Source organism: Daphnia pulicaria, chromosome 12 (genome assembly GCF_021234035.1).
Source record: "Daphnia pulicaria isolate SC F1-1A chromosome 12, SC_F0-13Bv2, whole genome shotgun sequence".
NCBI classification, from domain to species: Eukaryota; Metazoa; Arthropoda; class Branchiopoda; order Diplostraca; family Daphniidae; genus Daphnia; species Daphnia pulicaria.
The window spans coordinates 2,678,963-2,691,671 of NC_060924.1; the positions used below are offsets into that span (position 1 = coordinate 2,678,963).

At 39.2% G+C, this 12,709-nt stretch overlaps 7 protein-coding genes across 7 annotated transcripts in view; 3 read left to right on the forward strand and 4 right to left on the reverse strand.

Annotated features, from left to right (window-relative positions):
• LOC124316136 (sporulation-specific protein 15-like) overlaps nucleotides 1–12,709 on the reverse strand; it is a 610,960-nt gene that overhangs the window by 568,207 nt on the left and 30,044 nt on the right. Inside the window, exons 11-12 of the mRNA XM_046781891.1 lie at nucleotides 6,114–6,263; nucleotides 5,558–6,056 (exon numbers count right to left, since the gene is read on the reverse strand). Coding sequence (XP_046637847.1) covers nucleotides 5,584–6,056; nucleotides 6,114–6,263 — 623 coding nt within the window. The 3' untranslated portion in view covers nucleotides 5,558–5,583. The remainder of the gene's footprint in view (nucleotides 1–5,557; nucleotides 6,057–6,113; nucleotides 6,264–12,709) is intronic.
• LOC124316145 overlaps nucleotides 1–12,709 on the forward strand; it is a 411,551-nt gene that overhangs the window by 152,856 nt on the left and 245,986 nt on the right. The window lies entirely within an intron of this gene.
• LOC124316142 overlaps nucleotides 1–12,709 on the reverse strand; it is a 23,260-nt gene continuing 10,551 nt past the window's right edge. The window contains exons 2-7 of the mRNA XM_046781901.1: nucleotides 6,593–6,709; nucleotides 6,447–6,530; nucleotides 1,528–1,602; nucleotides 920–1,180; nucleotides 665–725; nucleotides 1–581 (exon numbers count right to left, since the gene is read on the reverse strand). Coding sequence (XP_046637857.1) covers nucleotides 203–581; nucleotides 665–725; nucleotides 920–1,180; nucleotides 1,528–1,602; nucleotides 6,447–6,530; nucleotides 6,593–6,709 — 977 coding nt within the window. The 3' untranslated portion in view covers nucleotides 1–202. The remainder of the gene's footprint in view (nucleotides 582–664; nucleotides 726–919; nucleotides 1,181–1,527; nucleotides 1,603–6,446; nucleotides 6,531–6,592; nucleotides 6,710–12,709) is intronic.
• Nucleotides 3,815–4,358, reverse strand: LOC124316600 (myotubularin-related protein 2-like). Its single transcript, XM_046782620.1, has 2 exons — nucleotides 4,111–4,358; nucleotides 3,815–4,044 (listed from the first exon to the last, which is right to left on the reverse strand). The coding sequence occupies exons 1-2, from the start codon at nucleotides 4,196–4,198 to the stop codon at nucleotides 3,830–3,832; spliced, it is 303 nt and encodes a 100-aa protein (XP_046638576.1). The 5' UTR covers nucleotides 4,199–4,358; the 3' UTR covers nucleotides 3,815–3,829.
• On the forward strand, nucleotides 9,714–10,963 carry LOC124316489 (integumentary mucin C.1-like). Its single transcript, XM_046782470.1, has 4 exons — nucleotides 9,714–9,958; nucleotides 10,019–10,171; nucleotides 10,232–10,483; nucleotides 10,553–10,963. The coding sequence occupies exons 1-4, from the start codon at nucleotides 9,795–9,797 to the stop codon at nucleotides 10,800–10,802; spliced, it is 819 nt and encodes a 272-aa protein (XP_046638426.1). The 5' UTR covers nucleotides 9,714–9,794; the 3' UTR covers nucleotides 10,803–10,963.
• LOC124316542 lies at nucleotides 11,422–12,558 on the forward strand. The gene is made up of 3 exons (XM_046782543.1): nucleotides 11,422–11,695; nucleotides 11,802–11,953; nucleotides 12,022–12,558. Exons 1-3 carry the CDS (start codon nucleotides 11,470–11,472, stop codon nucleotides 12,268–12,270), a joined length of 627 nt encoding a protein of 208 aa, XP_046638499.1. The 5' UTR covers nucleotides 11,422–11,469; the 3' UTR covers nucleotides 12,271–12,558.
• Nucleotides 11,988–12,709, reverse strand: part of LOC124316149 (lysine-specific demethylase 7B-like) — a 4,376-nt gene continuing 3,654 nt past the window's right edge. Inside the window, exon 17 of the mRNA XM_046781912.1 lies at nucleotides 11,988–12,639. Within this exon, the coding sequence (XP_046637868.1) occupies nucleotides 12,551–12,639 (89 nt within the window). The 3' untranslated portion in view covers nucleotides 11,988–12,550. The remainder of the gene's footprint in view (nucleotides 12,640–12,709) is intronic.

Consider the following 12,709-nt stretch of genomic DNA (forward strand, 5'->3'; position numbering starts at 1 on the left):
ATCAAATTCAATCCCCATCAAGGTTGCCCTTGATTTTGCAGATAGACGCGTGAATTTTCTTTGGGCCATGCACAACTATAATGAGCATGGAACTGTGAAGAAATTAAGATAAAATCCCAAACCCTAAATGAATTAAAAGCAAATGAATTTTCTCCCATTTCAAGGCCTTCGGTTACCGATCTGGGCGACAGAGAGCGAAGCATCAGTCGGCGGATCGTTCGCATCGCAGTCCCGAGTATCCGCGCGGGCAGAGGCACTTGTACTCGTTGATTCGGTCCAGACAAGTGCCGCCGTTGAGACAAGGGATGACGGTGGTGCAATCATCTTTGACCAATTCGCAATCGGTTCCAGTGTACTCGGCCGGACAGGTGCAGGTGTAGGAGCCCTGGCCAGTGTTGAAGCAGGTGCCGCCGTTCTTGCAGGGCTTGTGATTGGTGCAGTAGTTGAGATCCTGATTGCAAAACAAACCGCCCCAACCATTGTTGCAGTAGCACTGCCACGGCTGCTGGCAGGAGCCGTGCACACAGCCTGGATAGCGGATGCACTGGTCGCACAACTTTCCCTGCCATCCCAATTTGCACCTATTCAATTGTTATTCAAATTTAAAATAAATCATTTTGCACCTACAACATTCATGAAAAGTTTTGATTTTAATTTCACTTACAGGCATTCGTTGGGATCGTTGCAGAAACCGTTTGCATCATGGCATCCAGGCAAGCAGATGGCTATTGAATTGAATCAAAATAAATCGTTGATTAAATTGTTAATTATCGTTGATCGGCCAAAGATATTGGGAATTCCCACGGAAAAATAATAAAAAGCGAAAGGAAGGAAGCCACTGGGTAACAACCCGACCCGACAAGAGGAAACGAGTTTTTAAATTCATTATTATTGGGGTAGTTATAGTTGATTTGTTTACCTTTACTGCAGTATTCGCCGCTCCATCCGGGTAGGCACACCTTATCACCGTTGGGTTCCGAGCAGGTGTAGTGGCCGAATTTATCGTCGCGGGGTCGGCAGAGATTTGCGCAACTGTCGCCATAATAATGCTCGTCGCATTTCACGGGGTAGCTGTAATTCAACGAGTGCAATCCATCCGTGTCCGAATAGGAATCGGCTTTCCACGCGTTCCACGAGTTCATCCACCTCTGCGTAGCCATCTGCATCACTAGAACTTTGTCTAGATAATAAAATAACATTTAAAATTTAATTCTTTATTTAAAAAAAAAAAAGGCTGAGTGGCATATGGTTCCTTCGAAGGTGATGGATAGATAGAAGCCCTCCTCTACGGTAGCGCATCGAGATTATTCCCAGGTTCTTTTTCCAGCGGAAGAATTGCCAGATGGCGCCCGGATGGGAACCCCCGCGCCATTCAAAAAGGGCCTCTTGAGTACACACACACAAACAACGGTATCGATTTTTTTAAAACCACACCCAACATCCCATAATTTTTTTCAATCCCGTTCCTCTTGACGTAATCCAACAAACATGCGCAAAAATGGCCAATCAATATAAGAATTAATTTACCATTTAATTCTGCAGATAAATCATCGACGGTTTTGATGAAATCTGTTCGCGTTTTCACCAACTCCTGTTTAGTCTCTGTGTGTAATAAAATGCATAATTACGTAAGAAAAAAAATTTTAAATTAATTCCTATTAGAATTATAAATTACCATTTAACTTTGTAGATAGATTATCGTCATTGGCCTTCGTTTCCTCCATGTCGGTGTTGGTTTTCTCCAACTTCTTTATTGTTCCTGTACCATCAAAACATTAAGAAAAATTCCATTTTCCCAAATTCTTAAAATAATTCAAAATACCTTCTAATTTATTAGTCCAATCTGTTGGCCTGTTTGTTAAATCGCTCTTCACAATACTCAGCTCGGTATTTGTTTTCACCAATAAGTTGTTCACGGTTGCGCTTAAGAGCTCAGTAGCGGCTGCAATTCAATTTAAATAATTCCATTTAATTTCATAAATTTATTTTGAAAAATTTATTTAAAAAAACCTTTGAGTTCGTTCTTTAAATTTTTCCATTCGTTAACGACAGTCGTGTTCATGGAACTGAACGTATCAGGTGAGATTTGCAGATTCGCCCAAGAAGAAGAAGCACCGGGGTTGTCCGATTGGGAATTACAGCAAATGACCGAAACAAATAAAATGGTGAAAATGTACCTTACAATCGATTTCGTAGCCATTTTCATCCAAGAATGATAAAAGAATGAATTTGCAGATGAGGCTGGGGAGCAGGTTTCGTTTGATCACACTTTGACGTACGTTTCAAACTGGACGGAAACTCAGGAATTACTGCGTATTTAAATACAAAAAATTTTGGCAGATTCATTCGACTGGCTTTTTCCATCGAAATTGCGTATGCAAATTTCGGCGAATTAGATCGGGTTTGCGATTAAACTATTTATTTATTTATTCTCCGTTTGCGCGATCCGCCAGCATTAAGTGAAAGACTCGACAGAAATGTAATTTAATAATCCTGGCGAAGCAATCCGAATAACATTTCGGGTGCATCAACAAATCCGTTATCTACTGCTGGCTATTATCTGTTTGTTGCGCAAATCCAACCAATCCAAACATCACAATAAAAATCGTACAGTCAATGATGGCCAGGATGCTATTTTTTTTAAAGTTATTTTCGTATAAAAATGGAATAGGGGTCTACCTTGTGTATAGATGATCAATTGTAAATGGGCACTTGAAACGATATCTGCTAGAAATATTGACACGGCTGTTGATGTTGAAAAGTTTGAAACTGACAAGGAATTTATAATTTTCTACAGAAATCTGAAGGAAGAATTGGGAATGAAATGAAGGAAGAATTTGGTTTTTCCATTTGTGCGAATATATAAAGTCCAAATCGTCGAGTAAAACATAAATGTCATCTGATATTGGCGCCAAGGTTTTATAAACGCAGATCCGTGTATTACAAACAAGTTCTTAATTCTTTGAACCCACGATACACTAAATAAATATAAAATATTAGATAAGATTGGAGAAATCTCGAACGCTACACATCATTTTAAATAAAAATTAGTTTGGTGATCTGACATCACCCACCAAAACTTTGCCAAAACTGCTGCGCTGCTTTTTCGATCGATGTTTATTGTTGTTGCACAATTCAACCCGGGCCGCTATTTTAATGAAACGGCCCACAGCATTATCATTTTTCCTTAGTCATGGCCAATTTATATAGATCCAGTTTAATTAATTTATTTTTTTTGTTTATTCCGCTGGGATTTTCCCATCATAAATACATGTTGTTGTAAAGTGATCCTCATGAGACTTTGATAAATCTCTGGTTTTATAACTTTTATCTTCCGTCTCCACTGGCCAGCGTTGAAAATATTTCGTCAAAATTGCACACGTCGCAATTAAATTTTTTTGTTTCTTTGTTAAAGTCTTTCCATTGATTTTTTAAAAACAGACTGACCCCAATATTTATGCTAATAATTCATGGAATAGAATTAGAGGTTGAATATCTGCGCGTCTACTATAGAATTTAATTCGTTCAAATTCGACCGATTCCCGATTTATATTATCTATTGAGCTTTGACAACTGATGATGACTCGGCCGACTCACCTGAAAACTGCCCATTTCCTTTTTACACAAATGACCTCTGCAAGTTCAAGGTTTGGGTTTTGTGGGTCGTGTAATGCGAAATGACTCGACGTAAAACGCAGATGGGCCAACTCTATAGCTAGGACGAATTCATTTAGGATTTAGGAATTTACGCATTTATTAGGACAAGTTTTCCCCACGGCTGCTGGCCCCTCCCATTTTCTCAATGCGACTGACTACACCCAAAGGAACGTCAAGAATGAATGGGGGTTCCCTCACTGGACCAGTGTTTGGTGAAAGGACACAAGTAGGTCACATCTCTGGCAGCTCCTTGGATTTTTTCCCCTGTCAGCAAAGGAGTCGGGCTGTCAACAATTGATGGCTCTTTGATGGTGACTTTGGAGTCAAAATCAGGAAAGTATTCATTAGAAGCTGAAGTGGAGCTTGACAGACTTTTGACAGCTGATCCTATTTATTAAAAATTAAACGTAATTGCTGATTGTCAAACGTAGGAAAACGTATAAAAATACAAACCTCTGCTTGATGAGGCAGAATCTCGTCCGATTTTGGAGTTGGATGAGTTGGAAGCCAAAGAGTCGCTGCTATGATTGCGACCTTCCATTTTATAGCTATAAACAATTGCTATTTGGATGAGAAGGCACACGCATACACTGAACCACTTCAGTAGCAGTTATCAATACAAAAAAACAAATAAAAAATCACTCGTTATTGATAACATTTCAGATCCATTTCGTTCCTCTTGTGTCAGAAATTGAACGAGTTCAGAGACATCTAGCGGCTAAGAAAACCAAATTTTCTACATTTCAAATCTGATTTGTGTTAACTTTTGGGTCGTTAATCGTCACCTTTTTGCCTTTTTGTTAACAGTTTGAATATTAAATTTATAAAATAAAGAAACAAGTTAAACAAGCGTCAAATTTGTGCTATAAAAAAATGTACTTTTAAACTTGACAAACACTAGGTCGAACAATTCAACACGAAATTCAAACATTCAAAGGGAGGAAACACTTCAATTTGCACTCGAAAATTCGCGAAAATTAAAGTGGTATTGATTCGCGCAAGTTCGAATGGAATCGGAACTTACAGTGTGGAAAATGATGAAATTATCTGGACAAAATGCCCACCCCTTAACAAATTAGAATCGAATGTATCTTCCCTTCCCCCTCTCATTATTCAATGAAAAATTTATCGTGTCGTCATTCATTTTTTTTATGTTGAACGTGATGAATGGACACCACAATTTCCTCCTCCAACATGGTTTTTTTATTAATTAATCTGTTATTACAATTATTAAATAATTGATATAACTATTTTTAGAAAATGGAGGCAGCAGGTAAGAGCTATTTTTACCTGTCGCGTAATTTCAATTGCCATTTTTTGATTGATGACGTGCCCAATTGGCATGATTGTAATGAGCATGTTGGTCTTTCATTTCTTTTTGATTGAACGACCGTTGATTTATCGTCTTTTCACGGCGAACGAAAATGAAATGGCGCGCCATTTCATGCGATTGTGGCGGGTGAAATTTGAAACCGAAAAAGTGCGATTACCAAAGCAAAACGAGATACTTAGGCGCTAAGAGAGTTTCGTTCTCGTGTTGATTTAATTTAATTTCGAGCTGCGATAGGAAAACAAATTGAGAAATTTTCCGGAAATTTTTTAATTTTTTGGAGGATTCACGTCCTTTGCCTTTTATTTTTACAGACAGAAAAAAAAATTTGTGTTCAGCTATGTGTAATTTTTAAATTGTTTTCGAAAAATTCCGAATCGTAAATGAATTATCTCCCATTTCTACTTTTCTAGCCCACCCTCTAATATAGTAAATTTGGCAATTAAATTTGGTTTTCTTCTTGTCGCGTCCACATTTTTACAGATAATGTTGGCTATTATTATTATATATTGATAAACATGTCGATAAACAAAAGTTCAGTCAGTTCATTCAGTTCGAGTTGAAAATGTTTCGTGCGTCGCCGATGAAGTTGAACCTCAAAGTGACGCGGCAATTTCCTCCTCCAACATGAAACCCGTGAAATGGGTGCGGTGATTAATGTCGTCATACAAATACGAGGAACCAGTATAACCAATCGTCACCCAGACTTGATCGCCTTTTTTCAAGTTGAGCGTCGACTGGAGGGTCAACGGACTAACTTGATCAACGGGGCCGTTATTTTCTAGAACAACACTCATTCCGATTCGATTCCTGTTCAAATAAAGATAAGAAGAAAACCCAGACGGCGGTGAACCTTTTAGATACGCCAGTCCCGCGAAAGAGAAAAAATAAATTCCCGGTCGCGGTGAGGTGAAGATCCCCGACGTCAAATTCATGGCGTTTCCCTCGTTCACCCGCGCCAAATCGAACAGAATCGGAGTTTTAGTTGTGTTGAAATTAGAATTTCTCGTGACGTAGAAATGAACGGGCGCAGATTTGACGTCGGTGTATCCGACCCATTTCTGTTTGTCTGTAAACAAAAAAGATTTAGATGAACAATATCAAATGAAATTAAAACATTTCGTACCATTTTGATTGGCAAAAAAGTTGCAGTAAATCATTTCCATCTTCTTCGCTCCTTTTACGGAATAGAATCCGCTCAGTTTATGTCCCGTCCGTTGCAGATCCGCACACGAGGTTGGCATTTGGCCAATGTCAACTATTTCATTCGTTCGGGCTGTTAAATTCAAATTCTTTCAATTAACCAACTTGTTCAAGGCCAAACTTGTTTATGTAGTTTTCAAATCATTTGAGATTGCTGAACCATTTCATTCGATTAAAAGCATTAAAAGCAGCATAATTACGTGTGTGAAACAATTTCAAAAATTAAAATTCAATTTCCAGTAAAATAATGAAATACCATTTAACTTTATAGAGAGATCATTGACATTGGCCTTCGTTTTCTCCAAGTCGATTTTGGTTTTCCCCAACTCCTTTTTAGTTCCTGTTCAATCACAGCATTTTATAAAATTAATTTTTCGTCAATTCTTAAATAATTTAAAATACCTTCTAATTTATTAGTGAAATCAATTCGCGTTTTAGTTAAATCGCTCTTCGCATTTCTCAGTTCGGTATTTGTTTTCACCAAGTTGTTCACAGTTGTACTTAACAGCTTAGTAGTGGCTAAAATTCAATTACAATAATTCAATTTAAATTTAATAAATTTAGTTTTGAAAAATTTATTTGAAAAACCTTCGAGTTCCTCCTTCAAATTGTTCCATTCGTCAGTGACGGTCAATTCTGTGTGTTCTAAAAATTTTATCGGTGCCGATAGTTCGGCGGTCGTGTAACGGACACGGACGTTTTTATTCTGAAACGATTGAGAATCACGAAATTGGCCTAAATTGATTCTGCTGAGTTGCATCGGTTTGGGCACAAATTTCTCTCCGTCCCATTCGACGTTGTCTCTACTTTCCTGTATTAATTTTGCGATTTCTTCTTTTGAAATTTCTACCCGCCGGGAACGATCGGAATCGTTAGCTATTTTCCCTGAAATTGTTGAACTGATTCTGTCCACGTCAGCCCAACTGTTTGAGTCGAAATTGTGTTGGATTCTTTCTTTATTCTGCAACTTTCTGTCGTGTTCATCTGAACTTTTTTGGGCGTTTTCACTCTTCTCGTATTCTCGTTCGGCATTGTGCGTGTTACTATTTTCTACGCCGAGTTTAGCGTTAAAACTTCCGCCCAAAAGACCGCCACCGACTTCCGTGTCAACTTTGTTTGTATTCGATTTGTCATCGCGAGTTTGATAGCGGCTGGATTGCCTTTGGTCCGTTGCTTGTGATCTTCTATTTTCATTTTCATTTGCATCTTTCGATTGATTTTCACGACGAACTTGTTCCTCACGTCTCCTTTCCTCGTCTTTATTACTCGAAGTTAATTTTTCTTCTATTTCCGACTGCCTCTCCGCTTTTTGGAACATGTCCGCCAATTTCTTTTGAGTTTCCCTGTCCAGTTTGGTGATGATTTCATTTAAAGTTTTTGTCGTCTTGTCCGGACGGTAATTGTCTTCATTCCAGAAAACCGAGTCCCACATTTTGTCACTTTGTTTAGTTATTGTCGTCCTGGATGTGATCAGCAAACCTTTTAAAAATTGTAAAATTTGGGATTCCGTGTCGGGAGACCCGACCTCAGAGTCGTCAAATGTGTCCATTCGGATGTTGGTGGCCGTTTCCGTCAACATTTTCTTCTCGTCGTTGGCCGTCAGAAAAATTTCTTTTTTGTCTCCGAATTTCTGTAAAAGAGTCGAGACCATTTGACCGGAAGTGACGCTGTCGATGCTGATGGTCGTCTGTTTGGTTTGCGACGTCTGCGATGACAAACTGTACAGGAGTTTGAAATGGTCAAATTGTTCGGGATTCGATCGCATTTGACTGGCCAGTTCGTCGCAGATTTTCTGTTCAAAACACGACAGAGAAAGTCTCAGAGTTTTGCTCTTGTCATAGTTCGTCCACTCTGGATCTAGCGAATAATCCACCGTGGCTCTTTTGCTGGCGAGAATGACCCTCTCCAAGGGAATGACTCTCACTTTATCGGATTGTATTTCTTGACCGATAGATTTGTTTAAATGTTTTACGACTTCATTCTGGACTTTGTCGTTCCACATTTCAATGCTGAATCTCATCTCTGGCTGTTTCGTAACGTTGTTGTAAGTACTAACGGCACTTGAGTGGTCCAATAGCGCAATGGGAGAGTAGAAATATTTTTTCTGACTGGCAGTTGTCGTTTCTTTGTGATTATTGGCGTGTTCGTAAATTTCAACGAGAAAGTTGCCGTACTTCATGGAACTTAACGTATCGGGGGAGATTTGCAGTTTCGCCCAAGAAGCGCCGGGGTTATTTTCTGGCTGGGAATTACAGCAAATGGCCAAAGAAGCCAAAATGATGGCGAGAATATTTTTCATTGAGATTGTGGTCATTTTTTAAGTGCAGACTTATTCGGGGAGGGGGTTGATTTTATAATCACTATTTAAAAATAAGAAATTTGACAGTTAATTTCATATAAAAATGGAACCTTTTTATGTATGAGACGATCAAATTGTAAGTGGCACAGATGCACTTGCTAGAAATATTGACACGACTGTCGATGTGTAAGTTTGAAACTGAACAGAAAATCACAATGTCATACAGAAATCTGAAGGAAGAATTGGGAATTTAATGAAGGAAGAATTGGGTTTTTCCAAGGGTTTTTCCGTTTGCGCGAATATAAAGTCCAAATCGTCGAGTAAAACAGAAATGTCATCTGATATTGGCGCCAAGGTTTTATAAACGCAGATCATCCTCCGTGTATTACAAACCAGTTCTCGATTCTTTAAATCACGATCCACTAAATAAATATAAAATATTAGATATAAGATTGGAGAAATCTCGAACGCTACACATTTTAAATAAAAATTAGTTTGGTGCAGAACGTTCTTTTGATCTGACCAAAATATCCAATTTATAGTGACAGTTTTCTTTTCTTCTTTTCTTTTTCAAAAATCCTTTTTTAAAATATTCATAAATGTTGGTATTTTTCCAGCATAAAAACATGTTGCAAATGATACTCATGAGACTTTGATACTCTGGTTTATGCGACTAAACATTTTATGAAAACTATACACACGTCGCACTTGAATTTCGTGTCGAGGTTATCGACACGCGACACGACCCCGTCGTCATTTATTTTCTAAGAACAGACTTATCTTATTTCCCAATACGCTAATTTAAGGAACAGTATCAGAGTTTGAATATCTGCGCGTCTACTAGAATTTAATTCGTTCACCGATTGCCGTTTTATATCTTCTGAGCTTTATAACAACTGATGATGACTCTGCCGACTCACCTGAAAACTGCCCATTTCCCCACACAAAATGACCTCTGCAAGTTCAAGGTTTGGGTTTGGTGGGTCGTGCAATGCGAAATGACTCGACGTAAAACGCGCAGATGAACCAACTCGATTCTTTCCTCGAACCAAAAAAGAAACAAACGGATATCGGGAGTTATAATTCCTCCAAATAATGATAATCGTACCTACTTAAAAAAGAAACAAAACACGTTACTCATCTCATGCTGGGTGTTGACCATTATACCAAATTGAGGATTATACCCACTCCACACTCGTGAGTGGCATATAAAAGGAGGCTGCAGCTGTGAATCAGTTGGCATTATTACACCGAGCATCAGTCGCACCTGCTAGACGAATATAATAAGCCAATCTCCCAGAAAAAATGAAGCTTTCACGCTGCTTGTCACTGATACTGATTATTGCGTCTTCAGCCGCCCATCAGATTCACCCCGCTGGCCGGCAACAATTTCTACCAGGCCAGCAGACCAATACCGTCACTACTGTTGTCACTTCAACGGCTACCACGGCCTCAACGACTCTCCTGTTGTAAGTTTGAAATTTTATCCCAAATGTCAATTAAGTTTTCAAATGGATTTGGTCGAATAGGACAAGGTCCGTCTGCGCTTCGCTTGTCGCACCTGTGGCCACGACACCCTGTCGTCGCAAGAGACAATACTGGAACGCTCCGCTCTTCTTTGCACTAGGCCAGGACGATGTCCAGCAGTTCCAGCACTCGCTAAACCCCACTCAAGTGCTAAGGTAATTCAAATAAATAATAGAATTAAATTATAATTGTTTAATAACTGTTTTTGATTGAAGGGTTGAGCCTTCCGTTTTGCCCGAGTTCCGTTACCGACCATCATCGTTCGACCGCCCGTTTAATTCGTACCATCAACCGTTGAGCAATTCTCATCCGTTCGATATTCACTCGTCGTTCGATAGGGTCCAGCAACCAGTCGCAAACTTCCGTGTTGCCGATCCATTTTTCGGTGTTAAAAAGTTTGCCGCCATTTCTTTGCTTTACGCCAATGTCTTGAAAAATATTCTGACTCCGGTCGTCACCGTCACCAGGTAACTAACGACGCAACAAACTGGACAAATTAATTACTGGATTATAATATTGTTAATTTTGTTTTACAGTACAACGACCCTGTTTCCTTCCACATCGACCATGACTTTCTTTACAGAAACGGTTACATTAACTCTAAATCAAGCCGCTTGCCTTCCGGCCGGATTGAATCAATGTCCCGCTGCTCCCACTACATCTACTACTACCAGTACCACTACTACCACTGCCACTACTACCACCACCGCTACAACCCCTACTCCCTCTACCACCACTGCTCCCGCTACCACCACTGCTCCCGCTACCACCCCAGCTGGACGATGAAGAAATTCAGATATGATACTTAAACAAGGCGAAACAATTCATTTCTACTATTTACTTAATTTAACTTCAATATTTGCATGCTTTTGAAATTATCTTTGAAAAGGATTAAATTATTCGGTAAATTAGCTCAGAAATCCAATACACTTGCTTACCTTCCGTAACCAGTTTGTTTTAAATTCAACGTGATTCATTTCTACTACACAAATTTCTACGTCGACGTCACAAACTTGAAAGGCTATTTTTAAAGTCATCTTTTTGGCTATAAATGGTGATTGTAATTATGAGACAAGTCCAATTTCTTCAAGTCATAATCAAGGCGATTCTCTTTGTTTCCTAAAAATCATTCAGTGTTGGGTTCAACGAACAATAACCACGACTCTTTTTCATTTCGCCTCGTCACATTTTCAAATTAAAAACCACACCATCATTGCAATCCAATCTACTTTTCTCTCTCCCACCCCACCCCAGCTGTCTAATAAAATATTTACAGCCGAGTTTCAAGCGTAGTCCGCGTAAAATAAGATGGCCCTAAATAAATTAGGTTGGATCGACCAGCGTGTGCGACGTCACATGCCCAGTTTAAAAATAGCGCTCTCAATGCGCAAGAACACTAGCAATATCGCTAAGAGTAGCAGAGGGCAGAGAGGGTGCAACAGTTCAGTTTACAATGCCGTCCGAGTCTTGTCAAATAGTTGGGCTTCTCCTAAGTCTCATAACAATCCAATGTTTGGCGACCGGTGAGAATCACTGGTGCGATTGTGAACGATTGAACGACATGCTCAACGCCCACACCAAACATTTGTCCGAATTGGTGGGATACGAGAGGAAAACCGACAAGTTATTGGAATGGAAAAAGAATTTCGTCCCATCGCCCTACGACGTTCGCAGTGCAGGTAAACAATTAGTTGTGTAAGAAAATTTTAAAACCACAAAATATTAAATTTAATTAATAATTAATAAACTGGGTATTAATAAATTTCAAAATTACTTGATTTTTAGACACCAACGGAAAGTTAGAAGGGATCGAAAATGTGATTGCTGTACTGAAGATCCGAACCGAGCAGATTGAAGAAGAATTGGCCAAGTACCGCAACATCTCGGAGAAACTAAACACTTGGATAGATGAATCCGACGTCACGATCGCCAATGTCGTAAGATTAGTCTGGTCTGAATAAACTTGAAATATTTCTTTGACGATTTTTATTTCGAAAAACAAAAGGTGAGAACAAATTTAAAATCCGCTACCAATGAATCTGAGGAGATGGCGAAACTGCGGAACTCGGAAAGTGGCGAACCCCAGCGAATCAACCTGCGACGAACTCCGGAACAGACGATATTCGAGCAAATGAAATTAATGCTGGCTAACATGACGACTGAATTGGCTGTGCTGCGTAACTACAAAGTTCCTAGACTCGAGTCTCGCGTCGCCATCATCGAGGCTGAACTTTTAGCCAACCGAGAACCATAAAATAGTGTCACCAAACGAATAGCAAAACAAGACAACCGTAGGGCGGAAATTCGGGAGGAAATTTACAAAAAAAAATTGCGGATTAGTTCGAAATGGCTTTTTACTCCAGCAGCGTCAATTGACTGAAACAAATCTGACGATAGCGGCAATAGTCCCCCCCCCCCCATCTTAAAATGGTCTTAAATTATTTTTGAAAATTATTTTCTATGTACTGAATTGTTACCGTGATTTTTTTACTGTGTACAAGGAATTGGTGGACTGAACAAAATCAACGACGAAGTTAGTGAACCATTTTGTGAATTTTCAAAATTTTCCCTAGACGTTGCTTGGCAGTTGCCATTCCCTTTTTCGGTTTCTTCCCCAGGTTAACTAGAAAATTGTTAAATAAATAACATTAGCCTTAAAAAATTAAGTTAAGTCATTTCTCATTTGTTCCATT